This window comes from Echinops telfairi, unplaced genomic scaffold (genome assembly GCF_000313985.2).
Source record: "Echinops telfairi isolate 266 unplaced genomic scaffold, ASM31398v2 ScPeMD7_70;HRSCAF=299, whole genome shotgun sequence".
Classification (NCBI taxonomy): domain Eukaryota; kingdom Metazoa; phylum Chordata; class Mammalia; order Afrosoricida; family Tenrecidae; genus Echinops; species Echinops telfairi.
Genome location: NW_022103968.1, coordinates 22,117,746 through 22,134,830, shown reverse-complemented (window position 1 = coordinate 22,134,830; position 17,085 = coordinate 22,117,746). Strand labels below are relative to the sequence as shown.

Genomic DNA, 17,085 nt, shown 5'->3' with positions numbered 1-17,085 from the left:
TCTCCCTGCTCACAAAGCAGGGGTGCCATGCTAGTCCAGCAGGTAGAGAGCGGAGAGAGTGCAAAGGAAGAAATGGTTCCTATTCACATGCTCCCGGGTCACAAGCAGGCCCAGGCCTGACCCCCAGGGAGGCAGGGGCTTTGAGGGACTGGGAACCTCCCCCAGAGGGGTTCCTGAGGCTGGCTCCCAGCCTCATCCTGGACTGTGGCCTGCAAGATACAGAAGGGCAGCAGTGATGTGAAATCTGCTTGACCAGGTTCAAGTTCGTTAAAACCTTCCTGTCTACAAAATGACGGTGTGGGTGAATGCCTAACTCCAGGGCCAGAGCGGCATCTGAATACACTGCTCCATCGGAAAAGACTTAGGAACTGCCTGGCACTGGTGGAGCTCAGACTGGGTTCACTTCCTTCTGCTTGGAAGAGTCAGGGGAGCATCGTGAGCATCTCTTGTGGTCGGCTCTCTTCTCAGCTCAGGTAGATGGCCTGGCCACCTCCCCCCCCAAACACACACACACACACACACACACACACACAGGCACACACACACATACACACAGGCAGACACACAATAATAACTTACCCTGACAGCATGGAACAGTATGTTTTTGGCATTATGCAGTCAACATTTTAGAATAGCTTTCAAGCAACAGATGAATGGATAAACAAAACGTGCTACAGACAGACAGAGGGGAGGCTAAAAAGTTCATGGGAAAATTCCACTATCTTTTTATTCCATCTTTCCATGGACTTCTTGAAGCCCCCATGTACAATGGGATATGACTTAGCCTTGATGAGAAAAGAGGTCCTGAGACGGATGAGCCTAGAAAATGTGGTCATTAGGGGTCCTAGAATCGGTGCCCATTCACAGCCATGCTGTGCCCAATATCACCAGATCCCGCACCAGCCTAACAATCATCATTTTGTAATAACTGCAGGTTTTCCAATCAGGCAATGCCTTCTGGCCGCATTCCCTGCTGCAATGAAGCTGTCCCCGCACCCCCCTCCCTATTGTGGGTGAAGGCAGATGTCACACATGCTTCCTGCCCAGAGGGAGATGAGGTCTTGCCGCCCTCACTCCTAAGCAGCACCTATCTTTCAGCACTACGGCTGACAATTTTCCACTGCAATTCATAAAGTTTCAGTGGCTAATCCCTCAGAAGTTGACAGCCTATTTCTTCTTCGTCTATTCTTATTCTGGAAGCTCGATTGAAACTGGTTCCCCATGGGTGAACAGCCCTGCTGGTGTTTGAGAGACCAACGGCACAGCTTCCACAGCACAGAATGTGCGAGCCACCACAATTCGGCACACGGCAGATATGTGGGGTTTGGCTTTGTTTGATGAATGCTAAAAGATGGCCTTGAGTGAAATAAGTCAGTCACAAGAAGACAAATATCTTGAGATCCCACCCACAAGAAATATCTAGAAGAGGGAAGTGGTTCCCAGAAAAGAATAGGAGAGAGGGGTAAAGGGAGAGAATTGTGTTAATGGGGTAGAAAAACTGGCTCTGAATAAGAACAATGGTTGGAAAAGAAGATGAAATGTTATTGTCACTGAAGCGTACATCTGAGGAGTGTGTTGAAATGTTAAATGTTTGTTCCTCGTATATTGAACGCCAAAAAAAATTTTTTTTTTAATCCAGAAAATGAAACAAAACATTTCTTCATTCATCCAGCAGCAAACACTGGGAGGACGTCAATGAAATGGAGCTTTCCTACTCCGACATACCTGCGCCATCCCTTTCGCAAATGAGTAAGTTATTGTGACATTGAAGTGAGTTTATTGAGACGCGTTCTTGGTGTTCAAGTTCGATGTGGGAGAGATACCTTACAAAAGGCGGCCGGTCACCTGGGAGTAAGAAGACCCAATCATCTGCCCTTTGAGAAGCATTTTGTACGCGGACCTCAATTTTGTTATCTGTACAGGAAATCTGATTTTTTCAATGACTATTATTCGTGTGATTGGTATAACTGACTATACACATACATTGTGACATCCCTTCAGGCCACAAAACCATCTGAGGTGAAGATGCCACACACAATCAGGGCTGTTGTCACCTGGTGGAGACCCCCACTGTCCATCCATGGTGGGGTAGCATGAGGAGTGAAGGGCTGCGGCAGAATCATGGAATAGCGGATGATAAAATACACACCCAGAAACAAGTTCCACATTCCAGCAAGAACTGTGTGATGGGGTGGACCCCTAACTCAAGGCCGGTGGCCACCCAGGTGGATGAAGTGGGGCATCAGGCTTCCAGAACCTCAGAGACCGAAAGTCTGAACTGAAGTCGATTGCCTGACTCCAGTAACTGGATCTTCTCTGAAGCCCAAGTCTCTCTCCTGAGGCAGACAGCTCCCTTTGCATGTCAGAACAAACTGCGTGCCTCTCTGCAAACCTGACCGTACAGAAGAGCAATTCCCCAAAGAGAGGTAGACCCGCACTAAGGAGAAAGAAAAACAAAGTCTTAGAAAGCCGAACCAACTCGACCTGAACTTTAGACATGTGATCTCTGGCTGATGACAACCACGGGGCATTGCCTGCCTCATTCCCTTCCTTTCTTTTCAACCCAAGCAACAAGGGAGAAGAAATGAAGTGGCTCAATTACCTTGCTAGAGTCAAAGAGAATAAAGCCAAATGGAGTAAAGAATAATGCATGAGAAAGCCTCTTAAATCTCCAGGGCTCATTGAAACCAACTTCCGCTCCCTGGTGGGGCAGGAGAAAACAGCAGAGATCGGAGCTGGCTTAGGGACAGCTACCTGCTGCCCCCTTAACATTGCCTGCTAACTTTCTGTGCCCCCTCAAGGAGGCCCAAGCGGTCTTTTCTCCAGAGGAAAACGTAGGTCAGATTCTTCCAGGGATTCAGGCAAATGAATATCTCACAGAAAATTTTATCCAGAGACGCCACCTCTACCATCCCGTGTTTGGCCACATCCTGCAGTACTGATGGAGCATAAGTCCAGTGTGGTTACTTTTGGGCTCTTTAGTATTTTGATGTATGTGGAATCATGGATACCTTGCAACCCAGCTAGGGAGGCTGCAGCCTCACAGTTTGGAGTTAAATCTCACAGACAAAGTTGTAATCATGAATTTTCCTTATTAAGTTCCAGGCTTTGTATGTAAATTGAAGTATTAAAACAATGAGATATAGATCAAAGTTTTAATTTTAGTCTCTTGCCTCAGATTTAATTTGAAAGTCTTAAATTATGCAGTGAATTGCATCTCTTTATTCTTACAGCTGTTTAAAACAGATTTAATTATCTTCCGTAACATGCAGACACTACTTCTGCCTAGCAGTCTTCGCAAATGAATGCCTTCCAAATTGGTGGTGTTGCCTTCTTAAGACTGATTAGGCCCTTCTCCGTCCATGCGGCTCCTTCAGGCCCTCTCATCGGATTTCTCCTGGAAACCCAGTGATCGCACGTAAAGCCTATAGGCTCATTAGGAGCTCATTAGTGAGCCAGAGGGCATCATCTTGAACAAGTCCCCAGACAGATCCCACCCCCCATTGGATACGTGGGTCTCAGTGCAAATACATAGGTTTTTCTAAAATTCAGGTATGGTAGGAAAATTGGTTTCTTTTAGACCCAACTTCATGGATTCCTCCTCATCCTCCTTAGTTGGCCTCTGGATTACTTGTTCTCTACCTTATAGTAACAGCAATGTTGCTATTGTGGCTAAGTACCATTGAATCAGTTCAGACTCATAGTAACCCGATGCACACTAGAATGAAACACTGCCCAGTCATGCACCATACTTACAATCACTGCTAAGTCTGAATCCATTGTTGTAATCACTGCATCAATCCATCTCATTGAGGGTCCTCATCTTGTTCATTGACCCACTACCAAGTATAATGTCCTTGCCAGACAACAAAGCCCAGATGGAAGAAGTACACCTGCCTTTGTGCCGGTATTGACGAGAATAGTTATTCGAAAACCAAAACCAAACAATTATATGGATGTGAAGGAGAGGGCTAAGAATGGAGACCCCCAAGCCCATCTGTTGATAATTGGACATTCACTCACAGAAGGGACACACAGAAGGAATGATTCATTCAGGGTGCAGCACAGCACGGATGAAACACACAATATTCCTCTAGTTCTTTAATTCTTCCTCCTCCTCATGATCATGACCCCAGTTTTACCCACAAATCCTGGTAGAGCGGAATATGTACATTGGTACAGATAAGAGCTGTTGACATGGAATCTAGGGCAGAAACAGTAATGGGAGTAATGATTCCATGAAGGAGGTATAGGGGAGCTGATAACAATGATGGATGTTGACACCCCCTCAAGGAGGATGAATAATAGTGGTTGTTGTAAGATATGAAAAATAATAATAATTTATAACTTATTAAGGGTTTACAAGGGTGGCAGGGTTGGGGAGGAAGGGTAAAAAGAGCTTATATCAAAGAGGTCAAGTGGGAAGATGTTTTGAAAATGACGATGGCAACATATGTAAAAGTTTGCATGATATAATTGATTAATAGATTGTTTTAATATCTGCAAGAACCCCCAATAAAATGATTTAATATTAAAAAAATATGTCCTTGCCAGAGACTGGTCTCTCCTGGTAACATATCCGCTGACCATGAGACAAAGTCTCTCACTATTCTCAGTTCTAAAAAACATCAGACTGTAAAATAAAATTTGATTATTCTTCTTGACTGTCCATGGTACTTCCAATATTCCTTGCCAACGCCATTATTCAAATCATCAGTTCCTCTGTGGTCTTCTCTATTCACCGTCCAGCTTTCACATGCAGATGAAGTGACTGAAAATACCATGACTCAGGTCAGGTGTACCCTAGTCCTCCAAGTGCCGTCTTTGCTCCGTACCACTTTAAAGAGATGGGTTGCAGTGTATCCACCCAATGCAATCTATCATTTGGTTATTTAATTGCTGCTTCCAGGAATAGTGATCACAGATCCAAGTAAAATAAAATCCTTGCCAACGTCAATCTTTTCTTTTTATCATGGTGTTAGCTATGGGTCCAGTTAGGGGGACTTTTGTTTTCTTTAGACTTAGTTGCAAGCCATACTGAAATCTGCAGTCTTTGATTTTCATCAGGAAGTGCTTGCTGGTGACAGCAATGCATGCATTATAAAGAAAGGCCTGGGAACCTCCTTGTGAAAATCAGCCAGTAAAAGTCCTGTAAAGCACTGTGGTCTGATCCAGGTGTTCGTGGGGTCACTGAGAGCTAGGGAAGTGTGACAGCTAACATCAGCAATACACATATACAAGTATATAATGTACATGTATTATTTCTGGATCTACCATAATGACTCTGGGTTGGAACCTTGACTGCCCCCTTGCCTTGATGCTTCTAATAAAGGCTCTTAGATTCGAGTACACTTAGAGAGAACTCTGAAAGTAGTAGACCCACCATTTCTTAATCTCAGCAGAGTTAAGTAGTTCTCTTAATGCAGCCTTCAGGATGAATTTCAACTCAATGTGAAGAAGACCAGCATTCCCACCAATGGACCAACAGGGAACATCATGATGAATGGAGAAAAGGTTGATGTTGTCAAGAATTTTGTCCTTCTTGGGTCCACAAATCAATGCGTATGGAAGCAGCAGCAGTCAAGAGATCCCAAAATAAGTTGCCTTAAGTAAACCTGCTACACACGTTTCCTTTAGAATATTGAAAACAATGATCATATTGTGAGGACTCGGGTGCCCAACCCATAGTATTTCCCATTGCCTCACATGCAGATGAAAGCTGGACGTTGAGTAAGGAAGCCTGAAGAGGGCTAGATGCATCTCAGTTGTGGTGCTGGCCAGGACTATTGAATGTTCCATGGACGGCTAGAAGGGAAGGCCCCTCTGTCTTGGAAGAAGTACAGCCAGAGTTCTGCTCCTTAGAGCCAAGGATGGCGAGTGTGTCTTACCTACTTTGGACATGTCTGCCAGAGAGATCAGTCCCTGGAGAAGGATGCCATCTTTTGTAGAGTTGAGGGGCCCCTAAAAAGAGGAAGACCCTCCAAATGGGCTACAACCATGGGCTCAGGCACAGGAACAATTGTAAGGATGGGGCAGGGCCCGGCGGTATTTTGCTCTGTTGTGCATCGGGTTGCTCCAGGGTGCAAACAATTGGATGACACCCAACAACGCCAAGTTCCCGCACAACATGTCAAGTGCGCTGAGCTATGGGGTGTTGGGAGCAGTGCTATGTACAGAGTTACCTGGATTTAAAGGGTGGGGTTTTTTTGTTGTTATTGTTGTTTTGATTTTTGCTATTTGAAGGCAGATATTCCATTTCTTGCACATATTCAATCTACAACATTCTGGCTCAGGTGCATCCTATGATAGTACATAGAGTTACAGCCAATTTCCATGTGCCCTGCCTTTAATTATCTTCTGTCAATATGCAGTTCTCTGTTTTGTTTCTAGCAAATGCTTTCATTGATATTCTTATGTTAGAAGCAGGACTTAAGCTAGCGCAGGACAAAGAGCAGGATTAAGGGTTTAGAGGAAGATGTGTGGTAGGCTTGTGGGATGCTATGCAAATTCTCAGTCTTTTTTTCCCCTTTCAGGTTTGAGCTTTATGTCTATACTCTTCTGGGGAGCCTTTCCAAATAAGCACACATTCATTGAGTGCCTACCAATCAGGGAAGCAAGGGAAAGGGAAGTAAAACATTTGGAGCAGGAACCATGAACAGAAAGATTGCTACATGATAGTATGTAAAGCTTATGGGGAAATGTCAAAAAGAAAACTTTACACACACATATGTATATATAGTCTTTTTGTTTTGAATACATAGAAAGCATTTAGCACTCTCTACTTCATACAGTTACATTTTTATTTAGGACTTGAGATGGCAGAGGTCCTAATTAACCCCAAACCTTGACAAACTACTTCAACACCTAGATAAAAACACACTACACAAGTGAAGCATTTAGTAGAAAGGGTTTTTGGAAAAAAAACAACACAGATATACAAGTACCCACACACATCTAACCACTGGGGGGAGCAGGTCCTTCAGAGGCAGAGGAGATTGAACCTACACCAAGTAGCTTCCTGTGCACGCACCTGAAGACCAAGAAAGGAGGCTCTGTCAGCCCTGAATCCAATGTAGGTCTATAGTTGGAAGATTAGACCACAGCAGCAAATGTAACCACATGTAAACCAAGAGATAAAGAGGCACAAGATTCGGTGGTGTCCAAAATAAGACATAAGTTCACACATTGGGGGGGGGGTGTCTTCTGCTCAACTGAGCTTTAATCACACATGGTTTAAGATCAAGGGCAAGCAGGAACTTTTGGGTCCCTTTGGCCCTTGTTCAACCTTGTTCAGCCTTGGGGTTGGACCTTGGGGTCCTGAGAAATATTTCAGGACACCAGGGAAAAGGCAAGGAACCATTGGTGCGTTCTCAATACATTCAGCAGCTTCAAATTCAAACGGGTAGTGGTCTCAGGCTGCCCAGCCATTAGTGCATGCCAGACTGCTTTGTTTTTGTTTCTGATCTCATTTCAAAATTAGTATAGGGTAATTCCCATGCCCGCCATTGGGTAGCTTGGTTAATAGGGATTCTTAACACCAGGAGTGCTGCCCACTTAGCTTAAGTCTCCCAATATCCGTTGGAGTCAGCAAAGCAATGCCAGACATGCAGTAGGCATTCAGTAAAGACACGTTGCAAGGAGGTGGGCATTTGGAATCTCACTTTGCTGTGGGTAGTCTCAGAAAAGTTTGGAAGAAAATCTGGCTGATGTATTGACTGCTGTCAAAGAAGATGCCGATTAGCAGAATGCCCTGCCACCGGCCACCGGTCTCAAGGGAGCCTGTGGAATGGTGTGAACTTCATTCCCAGAAACTGGTCCTTTCTGCCACAGAATTGCAATAGAAAGGGCAGGAGGCAGGCTAACCTGATCACAATGATCTACATATCAGCTCCTCCATGGGGGATGGACAACAGAAAAGTGGGTGAAGGGAGACATCGGACAGTGTAAGAGATGACAAAATAATAATACTCTCTAAATTATCAAGGGTTTGTAAGGGAGGAAGGGTGGGGGAGGGAGGGGAAAAACGAGGAGGTGATACCAAGGGCTCAAGTAGAAAGAAAATGTTTTGAAAATGATGATGACAACAAATGTACAAATGTGCTTGACATAATAGATGGATGTATGGATTGTGTTGAGTTGTATGAGCACCCAATAAAATGATTTTTTTTTAAATATAGCCCAGAACCTCCCCATCCAAGCTGAGCTCTCCAGGGCCTCCTAATGTGGGCATGGGCCTCTGGGCTTGGTGCTCTGCGCCACGAGGCAAGAACATGCAGGGACCAGCTCCGACAGCTGAACGCAACAGATTTTAGCGCTTCTGTGGTAGCTTTGCCCACTCAAGCGGAACAAACTGACTTGCTACACTTTTTTCTCCCCACTGCTCCCAGGAGGCATGAATTCACACATTTAGAACCAGATTCTCCAATCTGTTCCCACATCACTGGGCCTGCTTCGATATGCCTGATGATCTTTGTTACCGGGAAAGCGGAGTGGACGGGAGCTGAGTGTAGCCCTGCCTGGGGAGCATGTTCTCCATCATTTGAACCAAGGTCAGGGCTGACCTCAGTGAGGTTGAACCGAGTGAATTCATGTTTTAGATTTCCATATCTTGCCATATCAATGCTGATGCCTGCCCCAGCAGAAACACGCCCTGCTTGAGAAGATGTGGTTTTTCTGAATAAATTGTTTGGCTTCTATGTTTGTTGCTGTCAGGTACTTTGGAACTGGTTACAACTCACAGCAACCCAATGTACAACAGCTCCACAAGGCCCGCCTTTGCGTCAGCCTCACGGGCATTCCTATCTTTGAACCTATTGGTGCAGTCACGGTGTCAACCCATCTCCTTGAGGCTCGTCCTCTTCTTCACTGGCCCTCCAATTTCTCAAGTATGGCGTCCCTCTCCAGGGACTGGTCTCTCCTGATAACATGTCCACAGTATGTGAGACAAAATCTCTCCAGTACAGTCACCGCGCAGGTCAATATAGGGCAGAAGATTTGCCAGGAAAACGAATCCTTCTGTGTGAATCTCTCAAAGGCTGACTTAAGAAACAATGATTAAAAGGTTTACTTTTCTTATTTCTTTTCCAAAGATATAACAGGAGTACTGTATCTCACTCAAATGTCAAAATAATTTTTAGGTGAACTTATGGATGAAGTAGAACATAGCTACAGAAAATTTGTTCCCTCATCGTTAACTGCACAGTGAAGTTTGATGTAGTCACCATACCTGTTGGCTGCCACACACTCCAAGAGAAAAAAAAAATAACCAGCACTTCAGGACCCGACTTAAGCACCCTCCGCTCAGCATCCCGCTAATGGTAACAATTATTCTCCTTTCTATCACTGTAGGTTATGTCTGCCTATTCTTCAATGTAAGGAAACAGAATCATAAAATATATGCTTTCACTATGATGCATTTAGCTTATTGGGTGTGAGACTCATCTTTACAGGGAGATATAGTTTTTGTTAGTTCAGTTTTTGCTTTTTTCATGGCTCTGTATTCCAAAGGGGCCTGGGAAGTGCGGTGGGTTCAGCATTGAACTGGTAGCCCCAAAGGCTGTGGTTTGAAACCACCGGTGGTTCTGCAGGAGCGAGGGGTGGTTGGCTGCTTCCATAATGATTACAGCCTCTGACACCCTACAGAGCAGGTTTTCTCTGTCCTCGAGGGTCCCTGTGAGTGGGAAATGATAAGGTGGCAGTGGGCTTGGTTTCATTTATATGGTATTCCATTGTGAAATATACTTTATTTTCCCCTGAGCATATTGAGTTACTTCAAACTCAGCAAACTGAGTTACTTCAGTTTGGAGCTCTTAGGAATTCTGCTGCTACGCACGTAATTTTGATGCACACCTGTAGGCGTTTTCGATGAGCATATACTTCGGCACCGGAGGCACAGTGGTCAAAGTGGGCAACTTGTGACCCAAAGGTCAGTTCACCCCCACCCGCTGTTCTGTGGGTGATCAATGTGGCAGCTAGTCAGCTTCCCGTAACATGTTAGTGTTGAGAACCTTCTAGGGTGGCCATGAGTGAGAATAGATCAGAGAGCAATGAGTTTGGCTTTATATATTTATGTGGACAAATACTGGGTCATAGAGTATGCTACAGAAGAACGCACAGGATGCTCATGATTGTGGGTGTATACACTTTTATACAAGGCACAGAAATCAGAAAGTATATATTATGAGAATATTTAGATGGTTACTAACTGCTTTTTTATTTCCCAGTAGCTTCACCTGTATTATTTTTCCCTGTTCTTTTTTGTGTTTGTTTTTTTTATTAACCAAGCCTATAAAATATCATTCACATTCCCCTACCAACAGCTTGATAGTGGGCCATTCTTTTCCTCTTCCTCTGAATAGTACAACAGACATTCAGCGCATTTTGGTGTCTAATGGGAGCAAGTGGCACGGGGGTCAAAGCACTTCGCTGCTAATGAGACGTTCTCCACCGGATAACGATGTGAGAGTTCGCCTCCATAAACAAGGTTGCTTTTGTTGTTAGATGTCATCGGGTTGGTTCCAACTTACAGTGACCCTGTGACAACAGAACAAAGCACTGCCCAGCCTGTCCCCCTCCTCACCACCATTCCTGTGCGTCAGCCCATGCTGGGGAAAATGTGCAGATCCGTCTGTCTGCCTGAGGATCTTCATCATTGTCGCGGACTCTCTACTTTGCCAGACACGACGACCTTTTCCAGGGGAGATGAAGTTGCAGCCCTGCTCCGCAGGGACACCTGACCATCCTTGTTTGATGGTCCTTCATCCTTCTGGTAGTCTAGGATAGACTGAGTGTTCCTCTCCAACACTGTAATTCAAAGGCATCAACTTGTCGGCAGTCTTCCTTATTGATTGTCCAGTTTCCCTTGCAGATGAGAAGATACTGTGGCTTGGGATAAGGGCACGTTAGCTCTCAAAATTACACCTTTGCTTTTTAAGCCATTAGAGAGGGTTTTTGCACCAGATTTTCCCAATGTCATCATGTGTCAGCGTGTTTTCTGAGTGCTGCCTCTTTGGACATTGCTTGTGGATCTAGGTAAAATAAAACCCTTGACAACTTCAATGTTTTCTCCATTTAGCATGATGGTGCATAACTGGCCCTGCTGTGAGGGTTTCTGATTTCTTTCTTTGGAGGTGTAATCTGTAGCGAAGGTTGCAGTCTTCATTGGTAAGTGCTTTAATCTTAGCTTTCACCAAGCAAAATTGTACATCTGTATATTTGGGAAACCCTGAGCCGCTCTACTCTATACTTTAGGGTTGCTATGAGTCAGAATCACCTTGATGGCAATGGTTTATTTGTTCATTCAGGGTTTTTGGTTGTTTTTAAAATAAATAAGTACTTTTACCCATTTGCAGACATTTCATAGACCTTAGAGCATTTTGTTTTTGTATACCTTTAATCTGATTCCAGCTCAGAGTGACTTTATATGAGCGTAGAACCAGCCCACTGGGCTTACGAGCCTGTAATCTTTCTGGAGGCGGATAGCCAGGTCTCGGATACTAGGAAGAGAGGGGCTGGTGAGTTCAAACCCCTAGTCCTTGGATGAGCAGCCGACAGGGATTATTGCTCAGCAGAGCTTTGATCTATTTGCCCACATATGTCTATCCTGCTCATCCCCCCCCATTATTCCGGTGCTACTGTTTGGGATCAATTTACTTCTGTCAGAAGAATGTCCTTTAGTATGTCTCTGTCTAGAAATCGCCTATGACTCCTCTGTGCCTTTGTTAATCTGAAAAAAACTTATTATTTTACCTCAATGGTTTTGTGGTAGTTATATAATCTGTTGTCCATTTGAGACTTAGGAGTGAATGGATGGAGTTTAGCCTGTCAATCAGGTCGCAGCTTGATGACCTCATTTGGAGGCGCTAAGGAGATAAATAGCTCGCTGGAGGCGGGACACACTCTCACTCTCTTGGAGATTCTCTATGGACAAAGGTTCACACCCTGGGGGACACGGCAGTTGACACACCACATGGAGCTAGGCTAGTGCCCTGAGCTGGAGAAGCCATGTGGAGACCCCTGCCAGTGCTGAGATGCTTATGCCAGTGGGTCCACAAGACTTTCCACCCACTGGCCTGTGATTTTCCTGCATTCGGCATCATTGCATGTGTTTCGTGAGTCTGAAGAGGAATTTATAGATTGGTATTGGATATATGGGCTAATATTGGACTTATGGACGTGATCTGGACTGGGCTGGGATGTTTTCTTAATGTACAACTACTCTTTATATTAATCTCTTTCTTATACACATATGTCTCTACAAATGTGTTTCTCTAGTCTATCTGGAATAATAGAGGTTTTCTGTCCCCACCCCTCGTACATCAAAGATATTGTTCCTCTTTTCCTTTTTCTGGGCAGTTTTTCACATTTCCCCATGCCTTTAGATTTCAGTAGTTTGAATATGATGCACTTTTTAGTGCATTTTCTTTGTATTTACTCTCCGTGCAGCTTGTTGATTCTTTTGAATGTGTGTGTTGATATCTTTTATCAGTTTGAAAATCCTCAGCCAGTATCTCTCTCAAAATAGGCTTGGCTACTTATCTCTCTCTCCTGAATGAGACTTTAACTATCAACTGTGTTATTACGTTTTACCGTTTGCCGCATTATTCTTTGCTCGGTGCCCCTTCCCTTTCCTCTGCATGCAACAACTGCGCTAGTTCCTACTGTCCTTTCCCCCAGTGAACTGATCGCTGCTCACCGGAGTTCCATCTGCTTTTGATGATCCTAGTTTTGATGATCCTAGTTTCATATCTACAGCATCTGTTTGATAGCTACTACTAATTACGATCCTGGCATTAACTTTTTGATCTTATATTCAAGAACATAGTCATCATCGTTGTTTTAAAGGTCAATTTTGGTGAAGCCGGTATCTCAGACAATTGCTGATCGTGTTTGTTATTTTCCCTCTTTTTCTCCTGTTTTTTTTTGCCAATTTGGGATGCTTCTTTTTTAATGAACTACTCAACATTCAATATGAAGAAACTTAGGTAGAGCCCTTAGCATTTTTAGTTATTTTTTTCATCCAAAGAATATTTACTTTAGTTTTTATCGGTATAGAGTTTAGTGTGAACCACCTTAAGCCACTTTAATCCATTCAGGGGCTGAATTGATGTGAGGCTGGATGTCAGAGTTGAGAAAGGCTGACCCAATTCTGGCTTCTCCCTTCTCCTGGGATAGAAGTTTCCAGGAATCCAAGGGTTAGGACGTGAGTGGTGTATCAGGGCTCTTCTCCTTGATATCTGTGAACTCAGTTTTTGTCTCTCTCTCTCAAAAAAAAGTAATGCTTTCAAAAACTTTGCTTAACTTCATATATTCTGGGTAATTACTTTGTATTTCACTGGTATCATTTAGGCCTTTGGGAACACTTCAAAGAGCAAAACAGTATTATTGTGCTGTTTCTCCATGCTTCCCTTCCCTTGGGGACCCAAATTTGAGACCTAGCTGCCTTGTTAGCCCTGAAGTCTGAGTTTCATCCTCCCAGGTCTGTCCGAGTGTACCACGGTCTATTTAGTCAACACTTTTTGTCTGGCCTTCTAACGGGAATCCGCACCCTTCGACATGGCATATGAACTAGCAGAGTGCTTAGCGAGAAAGGTTAGGCTCACCCAAATGAGTCCCCCATGTCTTCAGGAAAGAAACAAAAACAAAAAACGTTTAACTACTCACATCTTCTTAGCAGTTCTCCCTGCTCCTCCCTCTCTCTGCTCCTCTCTTCCCCTCCCCCTCCTCCTCTCCCATGCTAACTACATCTGCAGATCTATTTGGTCTCCTCCAAGCTCCTGTCACAGCCTCAGGCAGAAGTCTCCACAGAGATGATTTCTGTGAAACGTGAGCAATCCCAATTGGCCAAATTAGCCGCTATCTTTCTAATTCCCACGGAAGAATGTTGGAGGGAACTTAGTATTTAGAAGAGTGGATATGACTGAAAGGCACTCCTTAGAGAAACAAGAAATTTAGGTTAGAACCTAATTTTCAGTGTATTGTCTTCAAGCCAGAAGCATTGATATCATCTGAGCCCAAGATTCAGATTCATTATTTCATGATTACCTTTCCAAAAGAAATTCAAATATTAACAATGTTGTGTCAGACCCTAGGAAACAGCTCTAAGCTGCTTCATTTTACCCCTTTCCAGGCATATCTAGAACCTCTGAGATTTCTTGAACATCTTTGGCCTTTTTGATTTTGTATTGTTTTCTTTTTGAAACACAATGAATATAACCTATGTGCTTATTAGAAATGCCTATTCTTGGGTCCTGCCCCAACCTACTGAATTAGATCTTTGGGGAATGGGGGACCAAAAACGTTGCTTTAAGAAGCTCTTTGGGTGATTCCCATGGGGGTTAGTGATTGAGAGCTATTGGGATGCTGAAGAGGCAGCTGGAAGTCAGGGCTGCCGATCTCCTCTGTAATGTCACGACTGGCTTTTGAAGGCCCTTAAAAATCTTCACAGGACACAACTCAGTGCTAGCCTTCATTTAGGTGCGCACAGACAATGTCGCAGCTAAGATCATCTGGTCGAATAATAAAAATATTTATTCTTCAGGGACATCCTCCTTTTTCACCAAATGACCAAAAAAATGCTATGTACTTTCTAAAGGTACACTATATGCCATTTTATGTAGCAGCTACATAATCAGAGATTGCAGGCAACATAACTTGGTGAGTAATTGTGGCTCCTCATGGTGCTATCCTTAGGAGGCTGCAAAATATAGGAGCTGTCAGTTGCCCAAGAACTTGTGTTCAATTAAGTTCACATTGGCCTCAGTCCTCTGGACATGACCAGCATGTCACCACCACTGGAAAAGGAGAGCCAAGATTTCATCTAAAAAATGGAGGATTCACATCGTATCATCATTAAGTTTGTGTGATAAGCTCACTTCAAGAATACCATTCATCTATTCTTAAAAACCAAAGAAGACCATTTTGCTAAAGCTTCTCAGAAGACAAGGTTAAATCCAAACTGAACTCTGTGAGGTAAAAAGCCTGAAATCAAAGGAAAGTATGGCTGGTAGGAAAAGAAAATAATTGTAGAAACGTGTCATCAGGGAATTGGAAACAATAACATGAGCAACAACATCAAAAACAGAAATTAAAAATAGAAGACAATTTCAAAAAATACTTAGTATTTAACATTGAGAATGGTTAGAGCAACAGATCAACAGAATCACAACGTCTTCCGGAAAATGGGTTCTTCCCAGGGTAAGCGGGGAGCCCGCCCTACCTCCTCCAGTTGCACCATGAGAGTCACATTGTGTCCTTGCTCAGCAGTTAGCTTTCCATCGGAAGTGACAATGCGGAGTCCCCGTGGAGCCTTCCCAGGACACTTCTGGGGTTTGGCGGTGTACTGTTCCCTTACTCCATCCGTGCAGTTATTGGAAACCACCTTCCTATACCTAAACAGAGAGAAGCTCAAGTCATGGTCAGCTCCCTCTAGTTCCTGTCACTCCCAAGTTCTGAAGCTCGACTTACCATCTAGCCCAGAGGGCTATAAACAGACACCTTTCATGGTGCGGAGAGGATCAGAGCCAATTTCTATATAGCACTCAACAGAGAGATGACAAGCTGGTCATTAAGAAATTGTACCTGTTGTTAACCAACCAGTTCATTCACTTATCCTTTTAGTCAGCTCATCAACTGATGGATCCTTTCTTCATTTGGTGGTGATGCAAAATGCATAGTAGGTGGTTCAAGCCAACTGAACCCCAAAAGGTGTGGACAAAGTGAATCCCTGCTCTCAATGAGTTTGTAACCTCAATGCAGACACATAGAGAGAGCATCTAGGATATCATTCGAAGGCTAAATCTTGAGTGGCAAGAAAGTCATATATACTAAATGATGGTTTGCAATTCAGATAAAGGAGAGATGACCATGGTAACAGTAATCAGCACTAGATTTCAATATTAGATTTCATATAAGACGTGCCGGTGATGGTGTATTTCAAAAACACTTGGCTAAATCTGGAAGTTTCTACCCAATATTTCATGAGGAGTTACATTACTAGCAAGTCTGATAGAACCTATGTCAAGGGCACAGACTGAATAAATCCTTCCTACTCTTTTGCTTATACTACTTGCCTCAGAGTTAATGGGTGGGTGGGTGGGGACCACTCTAGAGGTTAGTCTACTCTATTTTTCAAATTATAGGAGCCCTTGTGGTGTATTGTCTTAGATTTTGGGCTACAAACTACAAGGTCAGTAGTTTAAAACCACGAGGTGGTCCAAGAGAAAAAGAGGAGGTGTTCTACTCCCATAAAGAGTTGCAGCATCAGAAAACCAGAGGGGTAGCTCTATTCTGTCCAATTGGGTCACTGTGACCTGAAATTAACTTGATGGCAGGGAGTTTGGTTTGGGATTTTATTTACTAGATTTACAGCTTGGTAGAATCTGTGGTATTAGGATTACTAACCTTTATGACTTAAGGTTCATTATCGTTTATGTGGGCTCCACAGTAGGTACTTTATTTCTTCATATATTGATTTGCCAAGTCTTCTTGTCTAAGGTGAGGGGTACAACCCAAATTGGAAGCTATCAAAGTAATTTTACTCTCTAGATCGATTAATAATTTTATACAAATGGTGAGGCTACAAATGCTTTAGGCTTCTTGGACCGTTTGGTTGTTGGGGAAACTACTGAGCTTTGAGGTTGTACTCTGAATGAAACCATAGGAAAGACATCAAGAAATAGTTGCAGCTGGGCTCCAGTGAACGTTTTTAATAACAACTGGTGGTAGGAGCCCTGAAGATGTAGTGGCCACTCGTTCGGCTGCTAACTGCAGTTCAAAACCACCAGGCAGCTTCCAGGAGAAAGACCAGGTTTTCTAACACTTGTAAAGAGTTCCAGTCTCAGAAACTAACAGGGGCAGTTCTACTCTATCCTATAGGGTCACTATGCAGTAGAATTGACTCAATGGCAGTGAGTTTGGGGCTTGGGGGGTTTTTTGGTGATGAGCCAGGTTTTGCCTGTGTGTTTGAGTTTTCAAATCCCTTCAAGTCTAACAAATGCTCTTTCTTTAGTTGCTGAGATTCAGCATCTAACACTTGAGAACTTGTTTAATAAATTCAGATGCGATAATCTCGGGAAAGTGCTTGCA

At 43.6% G+C, this 17,085-nt stretch overlaps 1 protein-coding gene across 1 annotated transcript in view; it reads right to left on the bottom strand.

The window, feature by feature from the left end:
• The window catches only part of SORCS1 (sortilin related VPS10 domain containing receptor 1), a gene marked incomplete at its 5' end in the record, with an annotated part of 617,874 nt that overhangs the window by 70,696 nt on the left and 530,093 nt on the right, over nt 1-17,085 (bottom strand). The window contains one exon of the mRNA XM_045291424.1: nt 15,218-15,389. Within this exon, the coding sequence (XP_045147359.1) occupies nt 15,218-15,389 (172 nt within the window). The remainder of the gene's footprint in view (nt 1-15,217; nt 15,390-17,085) is intronic.